General features: G+C 48.6%; 1 protein-coding gene across 1 annotated transcript; it reads left to right on the forward strand.

The window, feature by feature from the left end:
* Positions 1-27,871, forward strand: fastk (Fas-activated serine/threonine kinase). The gene is made up of 10 exons (XM_055633549.1): positions 1-19; positions 6,260-6,926; positions 9,429-9,899; positions 11,241-11,389; positions 14,081-14,297; positions 15,926-16,085; positions 18,159-18,250; positions 20,180-20,900; positions 25,772-25,886; positions 27,278-27,871. Exons 2-10 carry the CDS (start codon positions 6,305-6,307, stop codon positions 27,362-27,364), a joined length of 2,634 nt encoding a protein of 877 aa, XP_055489524.1. The 5' UTR covers positions 1-19; positions 6,260-6,304; the 3' UTR covers positions 27,365-27,871.
* Positions 27,872-27,931: the final 60 nt, after the last annotated feature.

Below are 27,931 nucleotides of genomic sequence, written 5' to 3' on the forward strand. Positions count from 1 at the left end.
CCTCTTTGATGGTGTGGAGGTCAGTACCTGTGATGGGCCGTGCGGCGTCCACAACTCTCTGTAATCTCCTTCATCCCTGGGCGTTCGAGTTACCGAACCAGTTATTCAAGATAGTGTCTTATGAACAGTTTAACATTTTCATCAATGTAGCAGTGGGGTACGAGTCTACAATATTGCCAGTGTACTTATTCTGTGACAATGAGTTACTGTACTGTTGGATACAGGTTTGTATTGTTTTAACCCTTGGGTGATGAACTGGGGAGGGTGAATGTGACCTTGTAACCCTGGAGGGGAGTACTGGTGAGGACGGCTCTACCACTGGCCCTGAGATACAGATGTGCAATCAGTCGTTCCATTAACATTTATTGATGCTGTGGTGTTTCTGCAGGGTTGGGGGAGGGGAGGCAAAGTTCAGAGCTGTGATTTTATGTGGGGGAAGGGGAGAGAGCCAAGCATGTTCCTCTGCTGGGAAGATCGAGCAAGAGGGAAGGAAGTGGCCTGAGTGAGGGGTATTATAGATTTGCATGGAAACGGACCCTTCTGTCCGATTCATCTATTCCACCCAAAGTGCCTTTCTGAGCTACTCCCATTTACCTGCATTTGGTATCTGCAATCTAAACCTTTCCTATCCATCAACCTGTCCGAATGCCTTTTGAATGTAGTCATTGCACCTGCTCATGCCACCTCTATGGCCAAACTTTGCACTCATATCCTCTTTAAAAATTGATGGCCGCTCGTTTTAGATTCCGCAACAGATTGTGATGATCTACCTTATCTATCCCTCTCATTTTATAACCATCTGTAAGGTTACCCGTTAGCCACTTTTGCAAGGCAGGTAATAGCTAGACACAGGTGTGGGGTTTAGTTGGCAGATGGTTGGAACGAATGGGCTGATGAGGGTCTCGACCCGAAATGTCACCTATCCAGAGATAACTTCTCCACGTTCTCCAGAGATGCTGCTTGACTAGTTGAGTTACTCCCACCACTTTGTGTCCTCCCGGTTTAAGCAAAGGCCAGAGATTAAAACAGAAGATATGAGACAGAAGGATTTAAGGGTTGCAAAATGTTAACTTACCCCCCTCAAAATCTGTCTGAAGAATGATCCCGACCCGAAACATCACCTATCCATGTTCTCCACAGATGCTGTCTGACCTGCTGATTTAATCCAGCATTTTGTGTCCTTTTGTATAAACCAACATCTGCAGTTTCTGCATGCCATATGCTGCCCTCACCACTCTGAATACCTGTGTCATCACTGGCATGGACCCCATGGTTGGGCTGCACAATAACACTTCTGATGACACTGTCATTTATTATGTCCTGGCCTGTTTCACTTCACACTTAGAACATAGAACAGTACAGCATGACACAGGAATAGGCCCTTCAGCCACTGTGTCTGTGCTGACCATGATGCCAGTATAATTAATCCTACAAGTATAACACGGGGATTCTCCATTTTCTGCCCATTCAAGTGTCTGTCAAAATGCCTCTGAAGAAGTGTCTGCCTCTACCATTTCCTGGGACCTTGCCACTCGGTGTGAAAATAAACCACATATCTCCGTTAAACTTTCTCACTCTCACCTTAAAGCTATGCCCGCCAATATTTGACATTTCCACAATGGAGAAGAGACTCTGACTGCATATCCTGTTTGTACCTCTCATCATTTAATAAACTTCCAGGTTAAGCTCTGGTGCTCCAGGGAGAATGCTACAAGGATTTGTCCAACATTTTCTTGTAGCTATTGCCCACTAGTCCAGGCAGCATTCTAGTAAACCTCTCTGCACTACGTCCTCATCCTTCCTCCAATGGATTGATGTCACATTTCCAAAGAAGGGTCTCGCACTGAAACATTGTCTATCCATGTTCTCCAGAGATACTACATAACCCTATGGGACTATAGGGACTATGGGACTATATGGGACTAGGGGAGATTATGTGTTCGGCACGGACTAGAAGGGTCGAGATGGCCTGTTTCCGTGCTGTAATTGTTATATGGTTATAACCCGCTGAGTTACTCCAGCATGTTGTGTCCTCAGCTGTTATATGACATCCTAATTCATGTGCTCAATGCCCCATCTGACGAGTGCCATGCTCCTTCCTCACCATCTTGTTCACCCGTGTCTCCCCTTTACAGAAACTGTGCACTTGTATCCCCAGGTCACTGTTCATATCCACTGGCCATATCTACCGGATCTACTGTGCAGATCCATTACAAAATGTTTTACATTGCCCTTTCATTCCATCTTCTGTTCCTTTGCCCACCTTACCAGTTGATCTCGATCCTGTTGAAACTTTGGACAACTTCTCCACTGTTGATCACACCACAATTTAGGTGGCATCTGCTAACTTCCGAATGATTCCACCAATATTCTCCTCCAAGTCGCCAAGGATCCTGGGATTCTATATTAATGCTCTCGCTGAGAATGGATCTTGGGCGAGCAATTTAACTGGATACAGAATTGACTTCTTGGTAGGAAGCAGGTGGTGGTGCTGGAAGGTTCCGACTGGAGACCTGTGGTTAGCGATTGGTGCTGGACCCATTGCTGTTTATTATCTAAATCAATAATTTAGATGAGAATGTACAATGCATGATGGGTTAAGTTTGTAGATAACGCTAAAATAGGTGATATTGTAGACAGTGAAGGAGGTTATTAAGAATTGCAGCAGGATCTTGATTAGCTGGGCAGGTGGGCTGTAGAATGGATAATGGAGTTTAATGCAGATAAGTGTATTTTGGGAAGTCAACCCAGTACATGCACAGTGAGCGGCAGAGCCGTGGGGAGTGTTGGGGAGAGCAGTGGGATCTAGGAATACAAATAAATAGTTTTCTGAATGTTCGGCACAGACACTGTGGGCTGAAGAGCCTGTTGTTGCGCTGTACTGTTCTGTGTTCTATGTTGATTCTCTACCTTAGCTGCCAAGGCCATCTCATGTCCTCTCTTTACCCTCCTGATTTCCCCCTTGAGTTCTCCTCCATCCCTGGTACTCTTCAGGCGAATCCCGTGATCCCGGCTGCCTATACCTTCTTTATCCTGGCCAGAGCTTCCATATTCCTTGTCGACTAAGGTTCCCCACTCCTGTCGACCTCGCCCTTCTCTCTAACAGGAACATGCTGGCCTTGATCTCTCACTGGGCGGCGATCCCTTTACCGGCAAACAACCTCTTCCAATCAATTTTATGTAGGGAGGAACTGCGGATGCTGGTTTATATACCAAAGATATATACCTTCGTTTTTTGTCTACCTTCGATTTTCCAGCATCTGCAGTTCCTTCTTAAACATAAAGTGCTGGAGTTACTCAGTGGGTCAGGCAGCATCTTTGGAGAAAAAAGGGGTGATGTTTTGGGTCGGAATTCTTCTTCAGACCTCTCCCAATCAACCATTACAAGTTCCTGTCGAAAACCTCCAAAATATTCCCCACTTCAGTTTAATTGTAACTTGTGGATCAGTTTTTTTCTTTTTTCCATAACTATTTTTGAAGCAAATAGATGGTCGGGGTGCCAAAGTGCTTCCTCACTGATCCTTCAGTCACTTGCCCATCCACATTTCATAACAGGAGGTGCTGGAGTAACTCAGCAAGTCAGGCAGCAACTTTGGAGGATATGAATAACTGAGATTTTAGGTTGGGACCCTTTGTCATAAATACGGAAACAGGACCTTCAGCCCAACTCATCCATGTCGACCAAGATGTCTAATCTAAGCTGGTCCCATTTGCCTATATTTGACCCATATCCCTCTAAACCTTTCCTGTCCAAATTTCTTGGTTAGTTACTCCAGCACTTTGTGTCTTTTTTTTTACTATTACAATCCTATTATTCCAACAGTTATCTGCGATCTCCCATCATGTTTGTTCCTCTAATTTGCACTGATTATTGGGGGTCCTGTACTACGAAGCCATCAGTGTGATCATCCTCATCTTATTTCTGAGTTCCACCCATTTAGATTCACTTGACGAACCTCCAGGAATATTCTCACTAAGTATCTCTGCAACTTCCTAATCATAAACGCAACCCCACCTGCTCTATCACGTCTTTCCCTCTATACCACTGTAACCTAAGAACATTAAGCTGCCAGTCCTGTCCCACTTTCAGCCATGTCTGTGTTATGTCTGTAATATCCAACCACACACACCAACCCTTGCCTTGAGTTCACCTGCCTTATCTGCCAGGCTTCTAACATTGAAATGAATGCAGTTGAGTCAGACCTTCCTGCTCCCTGTCTAGGCCCCGCCTGTCCTGTCTACTAAACTTGCTTTAACATTTATATTTGCCTCAACTTGCCCTCTGCCATTCTACCACTTTGGTCCCACCCCCTGCCAGACTAGTTTAAACCCTCATGCGTAGCACTAGCAAATCTCCCTGCCAAAGTATTGTGGACGTTAGACTTTGTCACTGAAAATGGTGTGTAACAATGCTGAGAACTATATTCTGTACCCTGTGCTTTACCTATTGTTCTTGAATTTGTTTTGATTGTATTTATGTTTAATATTATCTGATCTAGAATGAAATAGAAACAAATAATTACAGGAGCTGGTATAGACCAAAGATAGACACAAAGTGCTGGAGGAACTTGGTCAGGCAGCATCTCTGGAGAAAAAGGATGGGTGAAGATTCAGGTCGGGACACTTCATCCTTTTTCTCCAGAGATCCTGTCTGACCCGCTGAGTTATTCCAGCACTTTGTGATCCTGATTTGTTTGGATAGCATGGGAAACAAAGCTTTTCACTGTACGTCGGTACACATGACAATAATAAACCTAAATCTGAAACCCTAAACCCCCGGCAGTTCAGGTGTGACTCGTTCCTCTGCCCCAGAAGTGATCCCAATGTTGCACCAATCTGTACCGACCCTCCTCCTTTTTCCCCCCCCCTCCCCCTCCTCCCCCCTCCTTGCACTTGACTCCTCACCGATGCATCTATCTGCCCTATTCACTCCACATCATCACTGTCATTGGTAGCAATGTGCATAGCGACCTCTGGCTGCTCACTCTCCTTGACCTTTCCCTGCAACTGCTCGGAGACATCCTGGACACTAGCACCATCCTGGAGGCTTATTTGTACCCAAAAAATCTCCTCTGTCCTATTTTTACAGCTCTCCTAGCCACCACCCTCCACATTGGAGCCAATCGTTTTGTCCCAGACCTGGCTACCCTGCTGCTCTCTTCTGCAATGCCCAGCCCCCTGACCCCTCCCAATAGCTACAGGACGGATGTGAATAAATTGGAGAGAGCACAGGAAAGATTCACAAGGATGGTACCAGGACTGGAATGATTGAGTTATGAGGAGAGAGATTGGACAACCTGGGACAGTTTTCCTGGAGCGTAGGAGGCTGAGGGGTGACCTTACAGAGGTGATTAAAATAATGAGTGGCATGGATAAGGAGAATTGCTGTGGGCTTTTGTTGGGGTAAGGAATCAAGAACTAGTGGGCATAGGTTTACGGTGAGGGGGAAAGAATTAATAGGAAGCTGAGTGGCAAGTTTTTAACGCGGGTAGTGGTGGGCATATGGAACGAGCTGCTAGAGGAGATAGTTGGGGCAGATAGTACGGCCAAAGTGTCTGGTTGTGTGCTGTGCAGTTCTATGGTGGAACTTGTTGCCGATATAGGTGGTCGAAGCAAAGATAATTTCTGGAGGAAGGTGTAGCCACAAGGATGACATTTTTCATAGACACAAAGTACTGGAGTAACTCAGCGGTTCAAGCAGCTTCTGTTGAGCACACAGATAGGTAACGTTTCAGGTTAGGGTGAATCTAAGAAAGGGTCCTGACCCAAATCGTCGCTTGCACATGTTCTCCAAAGGCTGCTGCCTGACTCGCTTAGTTACTCCAGCACTTTGATTTCTAAAGGAAATTGGATAAGTATGTGATGGTTTCAGATTTGAGATATATTTGTGGAATTCATTGGCATAGGCGGCTGCAGACGCCAAGTCAATGGATATTTTTAAGGTTGAGATTGACAGATTCTTGATACATAAGGGTGACAGGAGTTATGGGGCGAAGACAAGATAATGAGGTTGAGAGGGAAAGATATGATTGAATGGCGGAGTAGACTAGATGGGCCGAATTACCTAATTCTGTTCTTAGGACTTATGAATTGCATGCAATGGGGATAAAGCAGAACAGGACGGTGTGGTTTGCTGTATCAAGAGCTGGCATGGAATGGATAGGCCAACTGGCCCCCTGTGCTGAGGGGACTCTGACTATCGGTGCAGAGGTCCGCCACTGTGTGTGGATTCTCACTCTGCCTCTGTGTGCTCCTCCAGGTTCCTGTTGTCCTGCACTCTCCCTGGAGGTGGGTCGTGCCTAAGATGCAAAGGTTGCCTCTGCACTGCTCCAGGTCTCCGCTGCCGAGGGGGGAAGGCGTTCTGCTAGCTGGACTGAACCAAGTTGGCCTGAGCTGCCTCCTTCGCCTGCTCCGCCTGGCCTGCTGCCACGCTGCCCCTTGCCCTGCCACCAGCCAGGGTACCATGCACGCAGCCCACTACCACGCCTGCAAGCCACACAACACATGGGCCGCCTACCTGGAACACTTCTCTCAGCTGCACCAGGGCCGGCACAATGGGCACAAGCAGAAACACCACCACCACCACCGCATCAAGAAGAAAACCTGGAACTTCATCCATGAGAAGATGAGCTATGACACCTTCTTCACCATGAAGCGGCTGATTGACCGCTCACGGACAGTGGGTGAGGTGCTACGCTGGGTGACACAGAACCCCGGCAAGATCTCCTACAACCATTACCCCATTGCCCTGCAGAAGATCGGGCAGCTGCTGCAGCAGCGGCCGGCCGCAGCCAGTGACGACTCTGCCCACGGCCAGACGCTGGAACTGGATGAGTTCCACACGCTCTGCGCCTCCATCGTGGCCGACTGCTCCAAGTTCGACAACTTCAGCATTGTTAATTGCCTGTACGCCGTGGCTGCCTTGGGTAAGAGATGCTTTCATCCCTCTCCTCTCCACTATCAGTCACGGAATGGTGGTATCTGACCCATTTCTCACTCGCACCGGGAGTTATCCACAAGGAAAGGCAGCACAGGTAGAGTTGCTGCCTCACAGCACCCGGGATTCGTGTTCGATCCTTTCCTGAGGCAACATGAGGTGTGGATGGAGGGGAGTCTGGTTTGTGTGATGCTCTGGGCTACATTCAGATCGCCACCCAGTCTCTTGTGTCTCCATTGCATAAAATTTCCCAACAAAATGAAGGACTTAATGTAAGGGTGGCACAATGGCGCAGCAGGTAGAGTTGCTGCCTCATCACACCAAAGATTCGGGTTTGATCCTGACCTCGGATGCTGTGTGGAGTTTGCATGTTCTCCTTATGACCGTGTGGGTTTCCTCCAGGTGCTCTGGCTTCCTCCCACATCCCAAAGACGTGGGGATTTGTAGGTTAACTGGCCTCTGTAAATTACTCCTCTATAAATAGGACTGAATAAGAAATTGGGATAATATAGAACTAGTCTGAATGGGTGATACTGGTCGGAAATGATGGCTGCCAAAGGCCCTGTATCCATGCTGTATCTCTAAACTAAACTAAAACTTGTTGCAAAATCTTTTCTGGTTTGCTGGAGCTGAATTCTCCATTTATACTCCTGTACTTAAATCTCCCTGCATGAATGGGCATCGTAGGACTTGTTGAGCTGACAGAGCCATAGAACTGTATAGCAGAGAAACAGGACGAACCTCAGAGTGTAAAAGATGTCCCTTCAGATTAACTTTGCGTGATTCACGTTCAAGGATACCTTGATCCTTTTAAACATCAACCCCTTCCAAATCTCTCTCCATTTAAAGAATAATCAACTTTTCCATTTTTTCTTATATCAGGGTGACCAAAACTGAACACAGGTGCGGCCGGCCTCACCAATGTCTTGCACAACTGTAATATAATTTCCCAACTTCTATACTCAGTACATTAACTGATGAAGGCCAGAATGCCAAAAGACCTCTTGACCATCACAACTAAAAAGCGATGCCACTTTCTGAGAATTACATATCTGTACTCCGAGATCCCTCTGGCCTACCACACTTCCCAGAGCGCCACTGCTCACAACAAAGGTCCTGCCCTGGGGTTGACTTCCCAAAATGTAATACCTCACATTTATCTGAATTTGCCATTATTCTGAAGCCCAGTTGCCCAGCTGATCAAGATCCTGCATCCTGTGTTTCCGATGTGGCCTCCTATACATCGGCGATATCAAGCATTGACTCGGCGACCATTTTGCACCTGGTAGGCCAAGGATTACAGGATCTCCTGGTTGCTGACCTCTTTAACTCCCCTCCCCATTTCTGTCGTGAGCCTCCTCCATTACCAGAGTGAAGCCACACAAAAACCAGAGGGACAGCATCTCGTGTTCCACCTGTAGTAAACAGCCCAACAAATTCTTAAACTTTACTTGACCTCCTACTAACCCCCCCACCACACCTCCCCTTTTTTCTTCTCCCCCTTCCCCACCTAGACTCCCACCTATACCTTTCTTCCCCCCCCACCCGTTCCCCTTGTATGTTTCCCCCCCCCCCCCCCCCCTCTAGCTTCACACATTCACAACTTTTCAATCCTATCTCACACTGTCTATTTTTATATCTGGTCTTTGTTTCAACCATCTGTCTATCAAAATCCCTTCGCCTGCATCCACCTAATAACCGCTAGGCTGTGTCCCGTCTCTACCCTTTCTAGCTTTCTGCTCCCCTCTCCCCCTCCCCCCCCCCCCCCCCCCCCCCCCCCCACGGTTAGTCTGTCTCAACCCGAAATGTCACCTATCCATGTTCTCGAGAGATGCTGCCTGACCCGCTGTTACTCCAGCACTTTCTTCCTCCCCACCCCTTCTGTCCTTTTGTGTATTAACCAGCAACTGCAGTTCCTTGTAATCCAGCTGCAATTTGTGATAACAATCTTCGCTATCCACAATACCAGGCACTTTAGGGTTATCTGACAATTTACTAGTCATGCCTTTTACATTCTCAACAAAATCATAGATATAAACCACAAACAGCAATGGGCCCAGCACTGAACCCTGAGGCACATCACTAGTCACAGGCCTCCAGTCTCAAAAACAACCTTCCTCCGCCCACTCAAGATCCTGTTGTAATTGATAATCATCTGCGCTGTCTAATGTACCTGAGGCAGCCCATGGCTGTGATGACACCTTTATTGTCATCTGTACCAAGGTGCAGTGAAATTTTTTGTTTTTGCATACAACTTACACAAACGAGTCGCCACAATGGTACAGACAAAGTTACAAAAAATACTCTTCCCTTCTTCGTCATCGTCCACGCCCTTCCTCCTCCCCCCCCCCCCACCGGCGGCACCTTGACCCGACCACAGCCTGGTGGTGAGAGGCGGGCAGTAAAGACTTGGACTATCCCGTGAGGATGGGTCCAACTCCCCCTGGCTCCTTCTATACATCAACGGGTTTCTCTTCTCTTCCTCCGGCAGGTCTTCCCAGCGATTCCAAGATAGTCCAGGTGCTGGAGGAAGAGGCGCGTGTGCGGCTGAGCCAGTTCAACCAGAAGGACATCTCCATGGTGTTCAGCAGTGTCATGAAGCTGCACAGGTCCACGCAGCACCCGCTGCTGGAGAGCTGCCTGGGCGGCCTGGAGAAGAACATGGAGAAGGAGCGCCACCCCCAGACCCTCTTCCTGCTGCTCTCCTACTACCGGCTGCGGGCCCAGGCCCTGCACTCCGACTCCTACACCAGCGAGCAGCTCCTCAACAACCGCAAGATTCTGCGGCTGGTCAAACACACGCTGGGCCACGTGGCCAACGTCAGGGATCACGAGATGAGCCTACTGGACGAGATGCTGGCTACCTGCTGCCGCGAGGCCAGCAACAAATCCCTGGAGTTGATCTTCAGCTCCCAGATCTTCTACGAAAACCGACAGGAGAAGTTCATCAGCAGCCTGGCAGGTAGGGAGCAGCTAACTCTAGAGACAAGCCCAGGTTTAGAGTAGCTTATTGTCACGTGCGCCGAGGTACAGTGAAAAGCACTCTAGTCAGTGGAAAGACTATACATTGTAACAATCGAGCTGTTCACAGTGTACAGATACAGGATAAAGGGAATAACGTTTAGTGCAAGATAAAGTTTATTTAAAGATAGTCCGAGGGTCTCCAATGAGATCGATGGGAGGTCAGGACTCTTCTCTCACAGATGATAGGACAATTCAGCTGCCTGATAACAGCTGGGAAGAAACTGTCCCTGAATCTGGAGGTGTGCATTTTCTGCACGTCTTGCCTGATGGGAGAGGGACAAGAGGGAGTGACCGGGTTGAGGCACATCGCTGATGGCCTTACCGAGGTAGTGTGGGAAAAATAATTTTAGATACTTTTATCTAGATGTGGTCATTTAAACTGAAGGAGAGTCCCAAGCCGAAACGCTGCATGTCCATGTGTGTGTCTCCCCTCCCCCCCGGACACTGTCTGGCCTGCTAAGTTCCTCTGGAACCTTGTGATTTGATTAGTTAATCAGCAAAAACCGTGTTTGCACCGCGTGATGAATGGTCGGCGTGGACTCGGTGGGCCAAAAGGCCAGTTTCAACGCAATATCGCGAAACTAAACTATCCCTAAACTAAACCATAAACTAAACTTTTAAGTGGTTCTCTAGTTCCCAAATGAGATCATGATATACCCAATTCAGCCTGCATAATGCAAATAGTGTTCCCTAATTCATGAGTCGTGTTATATCCAATTTGTATTGTAAAAATACGTGACACAACAGGACTAGGTGTACAAGAATGCAGTTTGACTCATGAAAGTACAGTTGCATCTTAAATGAGCATTGCAATATTCCACAATCTTGCATGACAACAACTGAATGCCGCTCCAATGACCCATCATCCACTCAGCTGGACACCAGTAATGAAAGTCATCACAAATCCTCGCCTCCCTCCTCAATTCCTTCCACGGGACACTGCCTGACCTGCTGAGCTCCCGCACTTTGTGATTCAGTATCAGTCCGTATTTGTGCCCTTTATCTCTGCAAGTTCCATTTTTCCTCTCCTCCCCCCCCCACCCTCCCACCTTTGTAACAGAATGTTTGTGCAACCCTCGGCCTGTGCACAGGATTCAATGCTGAAGGTTGAGGTCAGTCCTCCACACACATTGCTGTCTCAGCAGAGATTCCTGCTTCAAGCCAAAGGCACGATGCAGACGACTTTCCCGATGCTGGTGCGGTTATTATTTGTGGTACCCGAAACACTGGGCTTCTGCCTCCAAAGCCTCCAATGTGATGATACTTCTCTGTGTTTCAGAGGAACTTCCCAAAAAGGTGGACAGCATCACGCCCTACACCATGGCATTGATAGCGAAATACATTGCCCGTCATCGGCTGCGGGAGAGCAAGCTTCTCGACACCATCGCTGAGTTCCTCATCAAAAAGGGAGACTATCTGGACAGCAAGGTACTGGATTTCAGCTGCCCCCCCCCACGTGTGGTGTGGGTCTAGAGTAGCGGGTGTAGGGGGGGACTGGAGTGTGTGCAGGAGGCTCTGTCAAAGAGGCGGAGTGCTGTGCCTGTGGGCGTCGGGGCAGTGACCGCTGAAGGTTTCACACGTCACGGATGTGTTCTGTATCATGAAAGACAATATGTAGAACATAGAACAGTACACATAGGAACAGGCCCTTCAGCTCACCATGAATGTCGAACATGATGCCAAGTTCAACTAATCTCCTCTGACCCATATCCCTTCATCTCTTGCAAATCCATGTGCCTATCTAAAAAACTCTTAAGTGCCACTATTGTATCTGCCTTCACCACCACCCACAGCAGCACATTCAAGGCATCCACCACACTCTGTGTAAAAAAAAACGTGCTCCACACAAAGAGTCATACCGCACAGAAACTTGTCCTTCGGCCCAACATCCATGCCGATCACAATGCCCCTTCTACACTGATCCCATATGCCCGTATTTGCCCCATCTATCTATATAATATTAAAACTCTGTGGCTGGCTGTGTGTGTGTGTGTGTGTGTTTCTGCCTGACTTGTGGGTGCCAGCCTTTGATTCGTTGCTATGCCAACACCAGACCCAGAAACGCCGAGATTTTTTCCATTTCGGTTGAGATTTCATTTTTCATTCCAAGTATCCACTCCTGATTAAATTTCTTCATGTTTATGTACACATTTTAAATAAAATCCTTCTTCCCCCCCCCCCCCCCCCCCCCCCACTCACTCATTTTGTCGCCTCCTGCTGGCCAGTGACCATAACGGCTGCTGGCTCCCTCCTCTCGCCTCAAAGACGCCATTTAAAAACAGCCGCACTGCTGAGTGCTGGAATCTTATGTTCGGGAACGGCTTGAGTTGGAGGACCACGTCTCCCGTGGGGGCTACGGGTGGGGAACGGCTGCGTTGGGGGAGCAGACCCAACGGGTCTGCACTTGGTCTAGTATCATGTTAAATCTTTCCTGTTCATGTACCTGCGTTGGTGTGTTTCAAAAGCTGTTATAGTACCTGGCTCAGTTACCTCCTCTGGCAGCCACATTAAAGCAATGCCTTCTAGTATTGATATTTCCACCCAAGGAAAAAGGTTCTGGCTGTCTACCCTATTTATGCCGCTCGCAATTTTATAAACTTCTATACTTCAGGTTGTAGGGAAAACAATACAAGTTTGTCCAACCTCTCCTTACAGCTACTACCCTCAGGGGCACCTTTTTCACTCGGGGATGAGGAACCAGGTACAGTGATTTAAACGACATTTGGACAGATATATGGATGGAAAGTGTTCAAAGGGATATGGGCCAAATACAGGCAAATAGGACTAGCCCAGAATGGCAACTTTGTATCTGTGGTGTACAGCTCTATGATTCTATGGGGAAAGCATGTGATATGAATGAATGTACCGTTTAGATAGTACGCGAGAAAGAATATGTATTGAGGGTCAATGTGAATCTGAATTTGCTGTGTAAGTATATCATAAGACAGGAGCAGAATTAGGCCATTCGGCCCATTTGAAACGGGCCCTCCTCGGTGGAGGATTTGATCATGGCTCATCTATTTTTCCCTCTGCACCCCATTCTCTCGCCCTTTCCCGTAACCTTTGACACTCTTAGTATTCCAAAATCTGTCAATCTTAACTTCAACACCAGGTCAGGTTGGGGGGGTTCTATGCTACCTGCCCTATGATTGGATGATCAGCAACTAAACCGTCTCCCCCACCTGGTTTGCCAGGTGAGGAGGGGGCTGTGGACCCCCAGCAGGACCAAAATCAAGACCTGTCAAAGGGCGGATTAGCTTCTAGTGGGCCAATGGCCATCCGCACTTCAGTAGAAGTTGCGATCACTGTCGTCCATAGCATTGTAAGGAGCGCCCAGGAGCGGAAAAGACTACAAAAAGTAGTAAACACTGCCCAGTCCATCATCGGCTCTGACCTCCCTACCATCGAGGGGATCAGTCGCTGTCGCTGCCTCAAAAAGGCTGGCAGAATCATCAAGGACCCACGCCATCCTGGCCACACACTCATCTCCCCGCTACCAGGTAGAAGGTACAGGAGCCTGAAGACTGCAACGTCCAGGTTCAGAAATAGCTGCTTCCCCACAGACATCAGGCTATTAAACTCAACTGAAACAAATCTGAACATTAATAGACCATTATCTGTTTATTTGTACTTTATCTGCTTATTTATTTATGTGTATATATATTTATTTAATGGTATATGGACTCACTGATATGTTCTGTATTCATGCCTACTATATTCTGTTGTGCTGAAGCAAAGCAAGAATTTCATTGTCCTATCTGGGACACATGACAATAAACTCTCTTGACTTGACTTGAACTTGAAGAAAAACATGAAATGTAATTCTTCCCTCTCCTTGCTTCTCAAAAGAGAAGTTGTTAACTTTAAAAATACCCAATGACTTGGTCCTCACAGCTGTCTGTGGCAACGAATTCCACAGATGCACGACCCTTCCTCATCTCCTTTCTATCCTAGAGTTGCTGGCACTGAGTGAGATTTTCTCGTACTGAGAGTGTGATCCCCACCGTCGGCACCAGAGCTGTATGAATGTTGCTGCTTACGCAGTGTGTTTCTGCCAGTCCCCACTGACAACCCGTTACACGGCCGCAGTGTTTAACCGTGTGCTTTCCTATGCGGCAGGTAATTCAGAAACTGGTCTTCCCGTTCAGCCGCATGAACTACAAGCCCACCAACGCGGACAAGTTCTTTGAGAAGCTGGAGTCGGTGTTGGAGGTGAAGGCGATGAACTCTCCCCTGGCCACCGTCAACATCTTCATGTCCATGTTTCAGCTTGGACACTTCCCCGGCGCCATTCTCGACCGAGTCTTCTCCGCTGCGTTTGTCAACAACGTGATGAGTATGTGGGGGAGAACGGGGGCAATGTTGGCAGTGGGACCTGCACCCACCGTGGGGCAGGGAATGTGGTCTCGCTGTTGGGGTGAGGAGGGGGATGTACAGTGTGTACTGGAGGGAGCACACTGACAGAGGCTCTGCACAGTGACCACTGAAGGTTTCACCCTAGAGAAAGTTTCAAGGAGATGTTTTTTTGACACGGTGGCCGGTGGGGGCCTGGTACCCGCTGCCAGTGTTGGTAGTGAAGGCAGATATGAATGTGGTATTTAAGGGGCCTTCAGATAGGCATATGGATGTGCAGGGAATGGAATGCTATGGATCACGTGCAGGCAGAGGAGATTAGATTAATTTGGCATCATGTTCGGCAAGGACATAGTGGTACAAAGGGCCCGTACATGTGCCCTATTGCAAAACCGAATTCAGGACCGCTGTTTAGCTCCCACTGTCACCTCTGTAACTGTGGCTCTCATTCTCAGATTCTGTTCTTCTGGTCTGTGCAATTCTCCCACTCGGGAACCCCGTGAGTATCGTGTGTCCTCTGGAACCTGCAAATAGCTCTCAATGGCCATTCGGTCCAACTTGCTCATGACGACTAACATGCCCCATCTACGCTAATCTCACCTGCCTGCCTTTGGCCCATATTACTTCCATTTCGTGTACCTGTCTAAATGTTTCTTAAATGCTGTGATAGTACCTGCCTCAACTACTTCCTCTGGCACTTACCCGCCACCATTTACCATTTACCAACCACCCTTTGTTTAAAAAGTTAAACCTTTCTACCCTCAGCTTAAACCTATGTCCTCTGCTTCTCGATTCCCCTGCGGTGTAAAATACTACCAATCTATTGCTCTCATGATTTTATCCCCCTCTATAAGATCACCCCTCATCATCCTGCGCTCCATGGAATAAAGTCCCAGCCTGCTCAACCTCTCCCTGTAGTTCCGGCCCTCGAGTCCTGACAACATCCACGTAACTCTTCTCGCCTCTTTCCGGCTTGACAACATCTTTCCTATAACATGGTGTCCAAGAATGAGCACAATATTCCAAATTTGACCCCATCAATGTTTGTACAGGCAGCACAGTGGTGCAGCGATAGAGATGCTGCCTTATAGTACTTGCAGTGCCAGAGACCCGGATCGATCCCGACTGTGAGTGCTGTCTGTACGGAGTTTGTACGTACTCCCCTTGGCCAGGACTCGAGGGTTTGTACGTATTCCCCGTGGCCGCGTGGGTTTTCTCCGCGATCTTCGGTTTCCTCCCACACTCCAAAGATGTTCAAGCTTGTAGGTTAATTGGCTTGGGTTTGTATACTTGGTATAAGTGTAAATTGTCTCTAGCGTGTGTAGGCTTGTTTTAATGTGCGGGGATCGCTGGTCGGTGTGGACTCGGTGGACCGAAGGGCCTGTTTGCGCTGTATCCCTAAACTAAACTAAACTGTAACATGACCTCCCAACCTCTATATGCAATATTCTGACTGATGAAGGCCAATATGCTGAAAGCCTTCCTGACCACCCAATCTACCTTTTGCGGCACTTTCAGCGATCACTGGGTAACCTGGGCACTCTGGCAGTGGCACACGAGTGTCACTCTGTGTGACCGTGAGCTCCTGACTGTTTGCGTTTCCCCATGCAGGCAGTCCCTATGGTCTAATTGTGCGCCGGTACCTGTCACTTCTGGACGCTGCCATCGAGCTGGAATACCGTGACTACAAGGGTCCCCGACTGGAAGACAGGTACAAGGTTATGATGTTTGACCGCGTACTGACGGCAGACGATGTCAACAGGAAGTACAGGTCAGTGCTCACTTTGAACTCCGCCTCAATTATTTTACTGTACGTGGGCTTTTCTCACCCTCCCTTCCCAACCCCAAACCTCCTCCTGTGGGCAATGCCCTTCAGTCCCACTGGTGCCAACACCAAGATGCCAAGCAGGCATGCAATGATAATACCTTGGTTGGCAGGTCAAGGTGGGCTGAAGGGCCTGTTTCTGTGCTGTAGAGCTCTACGATTCCATGACAAGGCTGACAAGATAGTGGAAGGCTGGTCTTCACACTGCCACCTATTCCTCTCCCTTCTCACATCCTTTCTCTGCCTCTGTCTCTTTTTCTCTTTCTCCCTCTCTCCCTTTCTTCCTCTCTTTCTCCTTCTCTCAGTTTCTCCTTCTCCTTTTCTTCCTCTCTTACTTACTATCTCGTGTTCTCCCTCTTTTTTTCCCTCCCTCTCTCTTTCTCCCTGTCTCTTTCTGAGACCAAACATTGAAGAAAACATAGAACACTGCAGCAGAGGAACAGGCACTGCAGCAGAGGAACAGGCGCTTCAGCCCACAATGTGTGTGCCAAACACAATGCCAAGCAAAATCTCATCCCATCTGCCTGCACATGATCACCCCTCCACCCCTCCCATTCTATGCATATCCATGTGCTGATCCAAACCGCCACTATTGTATTTGCCTCCACCACTCTCTGTCACCACTAGGCAGCACGTTCCAGGCACTCACCACTCTCTGTCTGTAAACAAAACTTCGCCTCACATCTCCCTAGAAAAATGGTCTGTCGCCCTTATCTCTGGTACGCAATGGATACGATGAGGCTCACTGTTCTTTACAAACGTCCTGCTCTCACTCCCTGCTCTTTCCCTCCAAAGATGTTTCCTTTTTCTTTCTGATTTCACTCTAACCTCCTGCCATTGTACATTCCTTGACAATAGCCAACAAGTGCAGGAGTAGGCCATTCGATCCACAATCACTTCCTGCCTTCTCCCCATATCCCTTGACTCCTCTATCTTTAAGAGCTCTATCTAACTCTCTCTTGACAGCCTCCAGAAAATTGGCCTCCACTGCCTTCTGAGGCAGAGAATTCCACAGATTCACAACTCTCTGTGTGAAAAATCTTTTCCTCATCTCCGTTCTAAATGGCTTACCCCCTATTCTTAAACTGTGGTCCCTGGTTCTGGACTCTCCCAACATCGGAAACATATTTCCTGCCTCTAGTGTGTCCAAACCCTTAATAATCTTATATGTTTCAATAAGATTCCCTCTCATCCTTCTAAATTCCTGAGTGTACAAGCCCAGCCGCTCCATTCTATCAATATATGACAGTCCCGCCATCCCGGGAATTAACCTCGTGAACCTACGTTGCACTCCCTTAATATCAAGAATCTCCTTCCTCAAATTTGGAGACCAAAACTGCACACAATACTCCAGGTGTGGTCTCACTGGGGCCCTGTACAACTGCAGAAGGTCCTCTTTGCTCCTATACTCAACTCCTCTTGTTATGAAGGCCAACATGCCATTCGCTTTCTTCACTGCCTGCTGTATCTGCATGCTTACTTTCCACTAGCCACCTCTTTCTGGTTCCTGTTTCAAGTATCCACCTCTTCTCTCTTCCCTTATCTTGGTAACCCAGCTTTTACCCTCACATTCAGGCTCTTGAATTCTGTCTGCACACATCCCTCCGGACCCAACCCCCCCTCCTCTTATAATCCCCCCCCCCCCCCCCCCCCCCCCCCCCCCCCCTGATGCAACAAATGTCTTTGTGTAGTAAGGAACTGCAGATGCTGGTTTAAACTGAAGATAGGCATAAAAAGCTGGAGTAACTCAACGGGTCAGACAGCATCTCTGGAGAAAAGGAATAGGTGATGTTTCAGGTCGAGACACTTCTTCAGACTGAGAGTCAGGGGAAAGCTTTCTTTTGTTTGACCCGAGTGGTTACTCTAGCCTTTTGCGTCTATCTTTCACAAATGTCTTTATTTGGTATTCCGTTGTTAAACATCTTAAGGTTTTTCTTGTGAACGCTGTAATGATTACAATGAGCGGTTTCATTTCCCTATTGTTTATCTGAGACGCCAACCTCGTTAATCTCTTGCCAGTTACAAGGGGCTGGTGGCGGAGGCGTTGAGGCAGCTGCTGGGCGACCAGTGTTACAAGCAGGACGAGGTTCTACCTCCCGGCTATTACACAGGTAGGAAGACAGTCTGTGTCCCGTGGAGCTGCTCGGCTGTGTTATAAGCACCAGTACCCTACCCGACTTTGGCATTAGTTTAGTGTCAGTGTATGGAGGTGCCGTGAGAAGCTTTGCAAGCTCTCCAGTAAAATTATTACCATACATGAGTACAATCACGTGACACACAAATACACCAAGATTGCAAAGAGAAAAATACAAGAGTGCAAAATGTCAAGATTATAGCATTACAGTTGCAAATGTCACAGTGTGCCAGGTTGGAAGATTGAGCCTACACCCGATCATATGGGAGGGCCGTCTAGTAGTCTAAAGTACCTTAAAGAGCACTTCACTTCAGCTTCTTAACATAGAAAATAGGTGCAGGAGTAGGCCATTCGGCACATTCAAGCCGGCATCACCATTCAATATGATCATGGCTGATCATCCAAAATCAGTACCCCATTCCGGCTTTTTCCCTATATCCCTTGATTCCCATAGCCATAAGATTTAAATCTAACTCTCTCTTGAAAGCATCCAGTGAATTGGCCTCCACTGCCTTCTGTGTGAAAGAATTCCACAGATTCACAACTCTCTGGGTGAAAATGCCTTTCCTCATTCCAACCCTAAATGGCCTGCCCCTTAATACTTAAACTCTGACCCCTGGTTCTGGACTCCCCCAACATTGGGAACATTTTCCCTGCATCTACCCTGTCCAATGCTCTAAGAATTTTATATGTCTCTATAAGATCCCTTCTCATTGTTCTAAATTCCAGTAAATACAAGCCCAGTCGACCCGCTCTTTCATCATACGTCAGTCCCATTATCCTGGGAATGAACCTGGTGAACGTACGCTGCACTTCCCCAATAGCAAGAATGTCCTTCCTCAAATTAGGAGACTAAAATTGCACACAGTACTCCAGGTGTGGTGTCACCAGGGCCCCGTACATCTGCAGTAGGACCTCCTTGCTCCTAAACTCAAATCTTCTCGCAATGAAGGCCAACATGCCATTAGCTTTCTTCACTCCCTGCTATACCCGCATGCTTACTTTCCATGACTGATGGACCAGCACACCCAGGATTCTTTGCACCTCCCCTTCTCTTAATCTGACACGATTCAGATAATAATCTGCCTTCCTGTTCCTGCTACCAAAGTGGATAACCTCACATTACCTGCTTCCGATACAGTGCTGCTGCTTGTGTTCTGGACAGCAGCACTGTGGGAATGCCGCACTGTGGGAACGCCGCACTGTGGGTGGGGCCGCGCTGTGGGAATGCCTCGCTGTGGGAGGGGTGCACTGTGGGAGGGTGACACTGTGGGAACGCCGCACTGTGGGAGGGTGACACTGTGGGAACGCCGCACTGTGGGAGGGGGGGTCGAACGCCGCGATGTGGGAATGCCTGCTGTTGTGGGGCGGCCACACCGTGGGAGGGGCACTGTTTGACTGGGGCGGGTGGGAACGCCGTACTGTGGGGGGCGGCACACCGCACTGCTGTGTGTGGGGCGCACTGTGGGAACGCCGTGCTGTGTGTGGGGCGGCACTGTGGGAACGCCGTGCGGCACTGTGGGAACGCCGTGCTGTGTGTGGGGCGGCACTGTGGGAACGCCGTGCTGTGTGTGGGGCGGCACTGTGGGAACGCCGTGCTGTGTGTGGGGCGGCACTGTGGGAACGCCGTGCTGTGTGTGGGGCGGCACTGTGGGAACGCCGTGTGTGTGTGGGAACGCCGCACTGTGGAGGGGCGGCACTGTGGGAACGCCGCACTGTGTGAGGGGCGGCACTGTGGGAACGCCGCACTGTGTGAGGGGCGGCACTGTGGGAACGCCGGCACTGTGGGAGGCACTGTGGGAGGGACCAGGCAGTGTCCGCCACTTTCTGCCGTCTCCTTTGTTCGTGTGGAAGTGTGTGATTTAACCTGACTCTGGGATGTGTGATTATCTTTTCCTTTTTGCAGACTTCTTACTGTGGATAAATGGATCTGGAAATGTCCTTCATATAAACGGGACTACTCCCAGTGCCGGCACTCCTCTGTGTCCCTCCATCCCAACTTCAAAGTCCACAGAGAAGCCCGGTGCCCCACATGCCAACGCCGACATCTCCTCCCTCACCGCCGACTTCCAGACGTTCTCGCCCTTTTGCCACAACGACGTGGCGGTGAAGGAGAAGAGAGAGGGAGAGCGGGGGGCCGACGTGGATTTCCTGAGCCGTGCTCGCCCCGCCGCCGGTGGCACCGTCTCCAGCGCAGCCCCCATCCTGCCGGGGACCACCATGGAGTACAACTCGTACTACCCGCCGGCCAGCTACTACAACAGCCTGACCAAGGAGCAGTCGCTGGAGAGTCAGGAGAGCTCCACCCTCAGCAGCCCGTCCGACTGCCTGAATCAGCCGCCCAGCACCACCGGCTGCTCCCCCATCATCGGCTCCAGCTCCCTCTTCCAGTTCCCCATCGGCAAGATCCTGGACGAGGAATCTGACACCCCGCCCCAGAACCAAGAGCACAACCTCTTCAGAACGGAGCAGCCCACCCCCAGCTTTTACGACAGCCCCCACTACCCCGAGACCCCAGGCCGGGTGGGGCAGGGCGAGCTGGTGAGTCCAGTGCCCCCACCATTGCAACTCTCCAGCCCACTGCTGACCGACAAAGAGAGGTGCCGGGACAGCGATCAGGTGAACAGGTCAGTACACAGGGAACATTCACACTGTCTGGACAGAGTTGAGTTTATTGTCACGTGTACCTCGGTACAGTGAAAAGCTTTTGTTGCCTGCTAACCATGATTACAATCGAGCCTTTCACAGTGTACAGATACAGGATAAATAGAGGAATAGATCGGGTAGATGCACAGTCTCCATCCCAGAGTAGGGGAATCGAGGACCATAGGACATAGGTTTAAGGTGAAGGGGAAAAGATTTAATAGGAATCCAAGGGGTAACTTTTTCACACAAAGGGTGGTGGGTGTATGGAACATGCTGCCAGAGGCCGTGGTGGCTGGGACTATCCCATCGTTTAAGAAACAGACAGTTACATGGATAGTACAGGTTTGGAGGGATATGAAGCAAGCGCAGGCAAGTTGGACTAGTGTAGCTGGGACATTGTTTGCTGCTGTGGGCAAGTTTGGCCTAAGGGCCTGTTTCCACACTGTATCACTCTATGACTCTCTGACTCTAAAGAGAATAACATTTAGTGCAAAATAAAGCCAGTAAGGTTCTATCTGGTGAAGTCTGAGAGTCTCCAATGCGGCCGAGGTGGTGTTCAGGTTTACACTGGGGCTGTTATAGTGGTCCGAGGCAAAAAAAATTGCCTGAACCAGTTCTGAACCAAAGAAATTGCTGTAAACTCTATATGAATCACTGGTTAGACGCCCAGCTGCAATCTCCGGTCCAAGTCCAGGGCGACACACAAGCCTATGGTGAGGATGCGGAGATTTACGGAGTATATACCCTGACCTGGCTCTTCAGCTCCTGCAGGGAGACCGCAGAAGCTGGCGTTGTTTGTTTTGGTGGCAGAGAAGGTTAACAGGAGATGTTAATGTGGTTCAAAATCATGGAGAGTTTTGAGAGATTACATTTTAGTTTAGTTTACTTCATTATTGTCAAGTATACCAAGGGACAGTAAACAGCTTTTGTTGCGTGCTATTCAGTCAAAGAAAAGACAATCATGCCATCCACAGTGTACAAGTGCAGGATAGCAGGTACAACATTTAGTGCAAGATAAAGTTTGATTAAATAAGGAAAAGTCCAAATACGGAGAATGTTGGTGAGTATTATGTTCAGCTTTGGTCACCCCTGCTATGGAAAGGATGTCATTAAGCTGGAAAGAGTGCAGAGAAGATTACGAGGTTGTTCCCGGAAGTCGAGGGCCTGAGTTACAGGGAGAGTTTGGGCATTGCCAGGACATTATTCATTGGAGCGCAAGAGGTTGAGGCGTATAAAATCATGAGGGGGCTTGATAGGGTGAATGCACAGTCTTTTACACCCAGGGTAGGGGAATCAAGAACCAGTGGACATAGGTTTATGGTGAGAGGGGAAAGATTTAATAGGAACCTAGCGGCACCTTTTTCACACTCTGTATGTGGAACGAGCTGCCAGAGGAGGTAGTTGAGGCAGGTTCTATAACAGCATCAAAAAGACATTTGGATAGGTAGATGGATAGGAACGATTTAGAAGGATAGGGGCCAAACACTAGGAAATGGGAGTAGCTTAGATGGGGCATCTTGGTCGGTACGGACAAGTTGGACTGATAGGCATGTTTCTGTGCTGTATAACTAGCTCAGATAGTCAGCATATGTGGAGGGAATGGATAGGCGACATTTCGGGTTGGGACCGTTCTTCGGGGTTATTAGTCAGGGTTGGGGCAGTTATATGATTTATAGTTTTGAGTTCCTCATTGAAGCATACAAAATTCTTTGAGGTCTCAGCAGCGTATATACAGGGGGAATGTTTCTCCTCCCAGATGAATCTGGAAGCAGTGGTCTCTGGGCTCAAGAAAAGGGGGAAAGTCATTTGGTATTGTCATGAGCATAGTTTTGTTTATTGTCACGTTAACCGAGATACAGTGAAAACCTTGTGTTGTGTGCTATGCAGTCAGTGGAAAGATTATAGATGATTCCAATCAAGCCGTCCACAGTGTACAGATATAGGACAAGGAGAATAACGTTTAGTGCAAGATAAAGTCCATTAAAGTCAAGTTAAAGATAGTCCGTGGATCTCCAATGAAGTAACTACCTGCCATGGATGCCCTCCACCGCAAACGGTGTCTGAGACGGGCCGGGAAAATCATCAAGGACCCCTCTCACCCTAACCATGGACTATTTGCCCACCTCCCATCAGGGAGCGGTACAGGAGCCTCAGGTCTCGCACAAGCAGGCTGATGAACAGCTTTTTCAATAACACCATTACACTGCAGAAATCACAGTCCCGACGCTAGCTATCTTTTATACTCTCCCATCTGCATACATTTATTTGCCTATGTACCAGTTTAATTCATCCACAGTGCACATATTGTTTAACCAGTATTTTTTATTTCTACTATCTTGCACTCTGACCAGACGCTAAACTGCATTTCGTTGTACCTGTACTCGTATTTGTGCAATGACAATAAAGTTGAACCAAATCAAATGGTAGCTCAGGACTGCTCTCTAGTTGGTGATAGGATGATTCAGTTGCCTGATAACAGCAGGGAAGAAACTATCACTGAATCGGGAGGTGTGCGTTTTCACACTTTTGTACCTCTTGCCAAGGGGGAGAAGAGGGAGTGACCAGAGTGAGACTCGTCCTTGATTTTGCTGGTGGCCTTGCCGAGGCAGCGTGAAGTGTAGATGGAGTAGATGGTTTGGGCTGCGTCTACAATTCACTGCCTTTCTTGGGGTCTAGGATGGAAATGTTCCCAAACAATGCTGCGATGCATAAAATGTTTTCTACGGCACCTCTAGAAGTTGTTGAGGGTTGTTGGGGACATGCTGAACATCTTAAACCTTCTAAGGAAGTAGAGGCGTTGGTGTGCTTTCTTGGCCATGCAAATGGAAAGGACTCGTCATTCAAAGGAGTGGTGAATGCTTGGAAACAGCGCTTCTAGAGGAGACTCAGCCATTGACTACATTCAGAACAGAGGTTTATATATTTCTGGATATTGCAGGAATCGAGCCATATAGGGATAGGGCAGGAAAAAACATTGAGGCAGAATATCAGCATGATCCTATTTAACATACGATGGTGGTGTTGAAAAGGCTTTTCAATAGGCGCATGGATGTGTAAGGAATGCGGGATATGGATCACATTTAACAGCATCATGTTTGGCAGATACATTGTGGACTGTAGTGTCTGTTCCTGTGCTGTATCATTCTATGTTCTACGAATAGCAGCACAGGTTGGAGGGGCCGAATGGCCTACTGCGACTCCCATGTTCTTGCATCCTCATCCTTGCTTAACTGCCCACTCTCCGGATAAATGCATTTATCCTGGATACCCTGTCGGATCTTTGATTGATTCCGAAGCCCAGACCATTTCTAAAAATGCATGCCCAGTGGTCCTGATGGCCAGAGCTGTGCAATACCGTTGCCATTTGACAACCACACCCATATCAGTCATCAGTTCTGCATGCTTCCTATCTCTTCCACTGAGCCATAGCGCTGTACAGAATGGAAACAGGCTCTTCAGCCCATCTAGTCTATGCTGACCAAGGTGGCATACTGGGTCAGTCCCATTTGCTTGCATTTAGGCCACAGCCCTCTAAACCTAAAAAAAGCTGAAATTGTCTCCGCTACTATAGCTTCCTGGTTTATCTGGCAGATCTTTCCAGAAACTGGCAGCTCTTTCCAGATACAGACTACCCTCTGAGTCTCTCCTCTCGCCTTAAGCATGCGCCCTCTAGTTTTGGACTCCTATATCCTGGGAAAAAGACTGTGAGCGATCACTTTATCCATGCCCCTCATGATCAATATTGTCACCCCGCAGCCTCCTATGCTCCAAAGAAAAAACGTCCCAACGTATCCCAACTCTCCCTGTAACTCAAGCCCAGTTAACATCCTGGTGAATCTCTTCTGCATCATTTCCAACTCAATGACATTGCCTATCAGCCAACTTCACCATCTCTGACATTTGCCATGAATGTAGAGTGTAGAACCTTGTTAAACGTTGCTAGAGGTCGAGGCGCATTGCATCGACTAAGTTACACTCGTCCACTGTAACGCGTTTCAAATCATTCAATAAAATTGATCAAGCCGGATCTTTCATGCTGACTCGTTCTAGTTTGCAGTGATGTTTTATGTCTTTAACCATGTTGCTAATACTAATGTCATTCAATAGACAGACCTGAGGTTGCCTATTAGTTCCTTTGGTCCTTCAGAGACATGGTGCCTATGTTGAGCTGATGGGGACAGAGAGTAATGAGGCCCGAGTGTATAGAGACATTTCAAAGAGCCAGCACAGTGGTGAGGGATGAATGGTCACCTGAGATATAAAATGCCATGAATCAGAATCAGAATCATATTGGCATATAGCATGGAAACAGGCCCTTCAGCCCAGCCCGTCCTTGTCAACCAAGATGCTTGTTCCATTGGCCCAAGTTTGGCCTCTATCCCACTAAACCTTCCGATCCATGAACCTTTCCCAAATGTCTTTTAAATGATGTGATTGTACGTGCGTCAACCCCTTCCACTGGATTGGAGGAGGAGAAAGAGTTTTTACGTTGACAGGGACTCGAGAGGTTGACATGTGTTGGAGCAGCATTGCCTTCTGTATCCTGGGAATAAGAGACACTAGGGTGCTAGAGAGAACACAAAGTAACTCAGCGGCTCGGGCAGCATCTCTGGAGAACATGATGTTTCGGGTCGGGACTCTTCTTGTAGGTTGGGTGGATGCCGCCTGCCTTAAAGGGTGTCAGCTACAGGGAGAGGTTGGATTTTCCTCTTGACTTGGATTGTTCTCTGTGAAGTGTCAGATGTTGAGGGGGGGACCTGATAGAAGACTGTAAAGTGATGAGCGGCATGGATAGTCAGACCCTGGGTTGGTACATCTCCAGTAACGGACTGCTCCTTGCCCCTTCCCACAGGATTGTGATGTCAGTAAACGACAAGTGGCATTACTGCCACAATTCGGATGTGCTGGTGGGATCCCGGGCCATGCGTGATCGCCACCTCAGCTTACTAGGATACACCGTGTTGCAGGTATGGTGCGTCACTTCAGGAAGCTTCCAGCTCTCGGCATCTACAGCACGGGGGAAATTTTGGCCTCGTTACGGAACTAATCCCCAACTAATGCTGCTGTCTTGCTCCCTCTATGCTGCCTCGCACTCATCCCTTTAGACTTTAGAGATACAGCGTGAAAACATGCCCTTCGGCCCACCGTGGGCAAGAGTGTGTGAGATGTACTCTGTAGGTGGGAGGGACTGGACAAGGGGGTTAGCTGTAAGGAGAGGCTGGACAAACCTCAATTGTTTTCTCTGCACCATCAGAGATTGAGTGGACAATAGACAATAGGTGCAGGAGTAGGCCATTCAGCCCTTCGGGCCAGCAATGTGATCATGGCTGATCATCCCCAATCAGTACCCAGTTCCTGTCTTCTCCCCATGTTCCCTGACTCCGCTATCTTTAAGAGCCCTATGTAACTCTCCCTCAAATGTATCCAGATAACTGGCCTCCACTGCCCCCTGAGACAGAGAATTCCACACTCACAACTCTCTGTGTGAAAAAGTGTTTCCTCGTCTCCGTTTTAAATGGCTTACCCCTTATTCTTAAACTGTAGCCCCTGGTTCTGGACTCCCCCAACATTGGGAACATGTTTCCTGCCTCTAGCGTGTCCATACCCTTAATAATCTCATATGTTTCAATATGGAGATTGAGTCTGAAAATTCTGAGAGGCGTAGAAGATAGACAGTCAGAACCATTTTCCCTGTTAGGAAATGTCAATGGCCACAGGGTTGAGGTGAGAGGGGCAAAGTGTAAAGATGATATGCAGGGCAAGTGTTTACACAAGGTGTAGTGGGTAGCTGGAATGCACTGCCATGGTTTGTGTTGTAGGCAGATACAATCATGACGCTTACCAGGCTTTTAGATAGACGCATGGATATGCAGGGTGTGGAGGGATATGGATTACGTGTAGGAGAGGAGATGAGTTTAAATATGGCCTGTTTGACATGCATCAAAAGGTCTGTTCCAGTGCTGTGTGTTATGTTTTTTTCGCAGGGTAAGGGAATCGAGAACTAGCGCACACAGGTTTAGGGTGAGAGGGGAAAGATTTAACAAGAACCCAAGGGGCAACCTTTTCCACACAGAGTGTGGTTGATATATGGTACGAGCTGCCACAGGAGGTAGTTGATGCAGGTACTATCACAACAATCAAAAGACATTTGGACAAGTATATGAACAGGACAGGTTGAGAGGCATATGTGCCAAGCATGTTGATCGGCGTGGGCAAGTTGGGACGAAGGGCCTGTTTCCATGCTGTAGACTCTACGACTCGTATTCATGCTGCCTGACCCGCTGAGTTACTCTGGCACTTTGCAGTTCCTTGTGTCTACGGACAGCGCCTGACCTTCTGTCTCTGCTCTTCCCCACAGCTGCCTTACCACCAGCTGGAGAAGCTGAATGGGATCGAGGAGGTTAAACAGTATTTACAAAAGAGACTGCTGGACGTGCAGTTATGACGATCAAAGACTGGATTATTTTGTACCCTTCCCTCTTTATACTTGGAGAGCCAGCAGCGGGTGACCAGCTGCCCGACGCAGCCCCGCGGAACGGCCATCCCGCCGGACAGACCGGGATCGCTCCGATCCTTCCTCCCTCCCTCCCTCTCATTTTCTCTGGAGTGTGAACGTGTGACTCCTGGTTTTACAGATTTTATTTGCTTTTGTGTGTTCCCATGCTGATTACTGCCAGATGTTCTGTACCAGCGCTGGAGACCGCGTCCTGTGGGCAGTGTCCCTGAGCTCCTTCCCCTCCCCGGGCTGGGCTGGGCTGGGCTGGGCTGGGGCAGATCAAGCTGTGATGGAGCTCACAGGAAGGGGCAGAGGCTGCCTCTGACCACCCGGCTCATTCCTCTAAAATGAGCAGGTACAGTGAGGGGCTGAGGGACCCCCCCCCCCACCCCACCCCATCACGGACTGAGGGGGGGGTCAGAGGCAGACTCACAGCCCTGATGGTCTCAGAGAGTATTTGAACCATGTGCTGGCCTGCAGTAGGAGGAGGTACCCGCGCGGAAAGGAGTTCCAGGA

Source organism: Leucoraja erinacea, chromosome 4 (assembly GCF_028641065.1).
Source record: "Leucoraja erinacea ecotype New England chromosome 4, Leri_hhj_1, whole genome shotgun sequence".
In the NCBI taxonomy this organism is placed as follows: Eukaryota; Metazoa; Chordata; class Chondrichthyes; order Rajiformes; family Rajidae; genus Leucoraja; species Leucoraja erinaceus.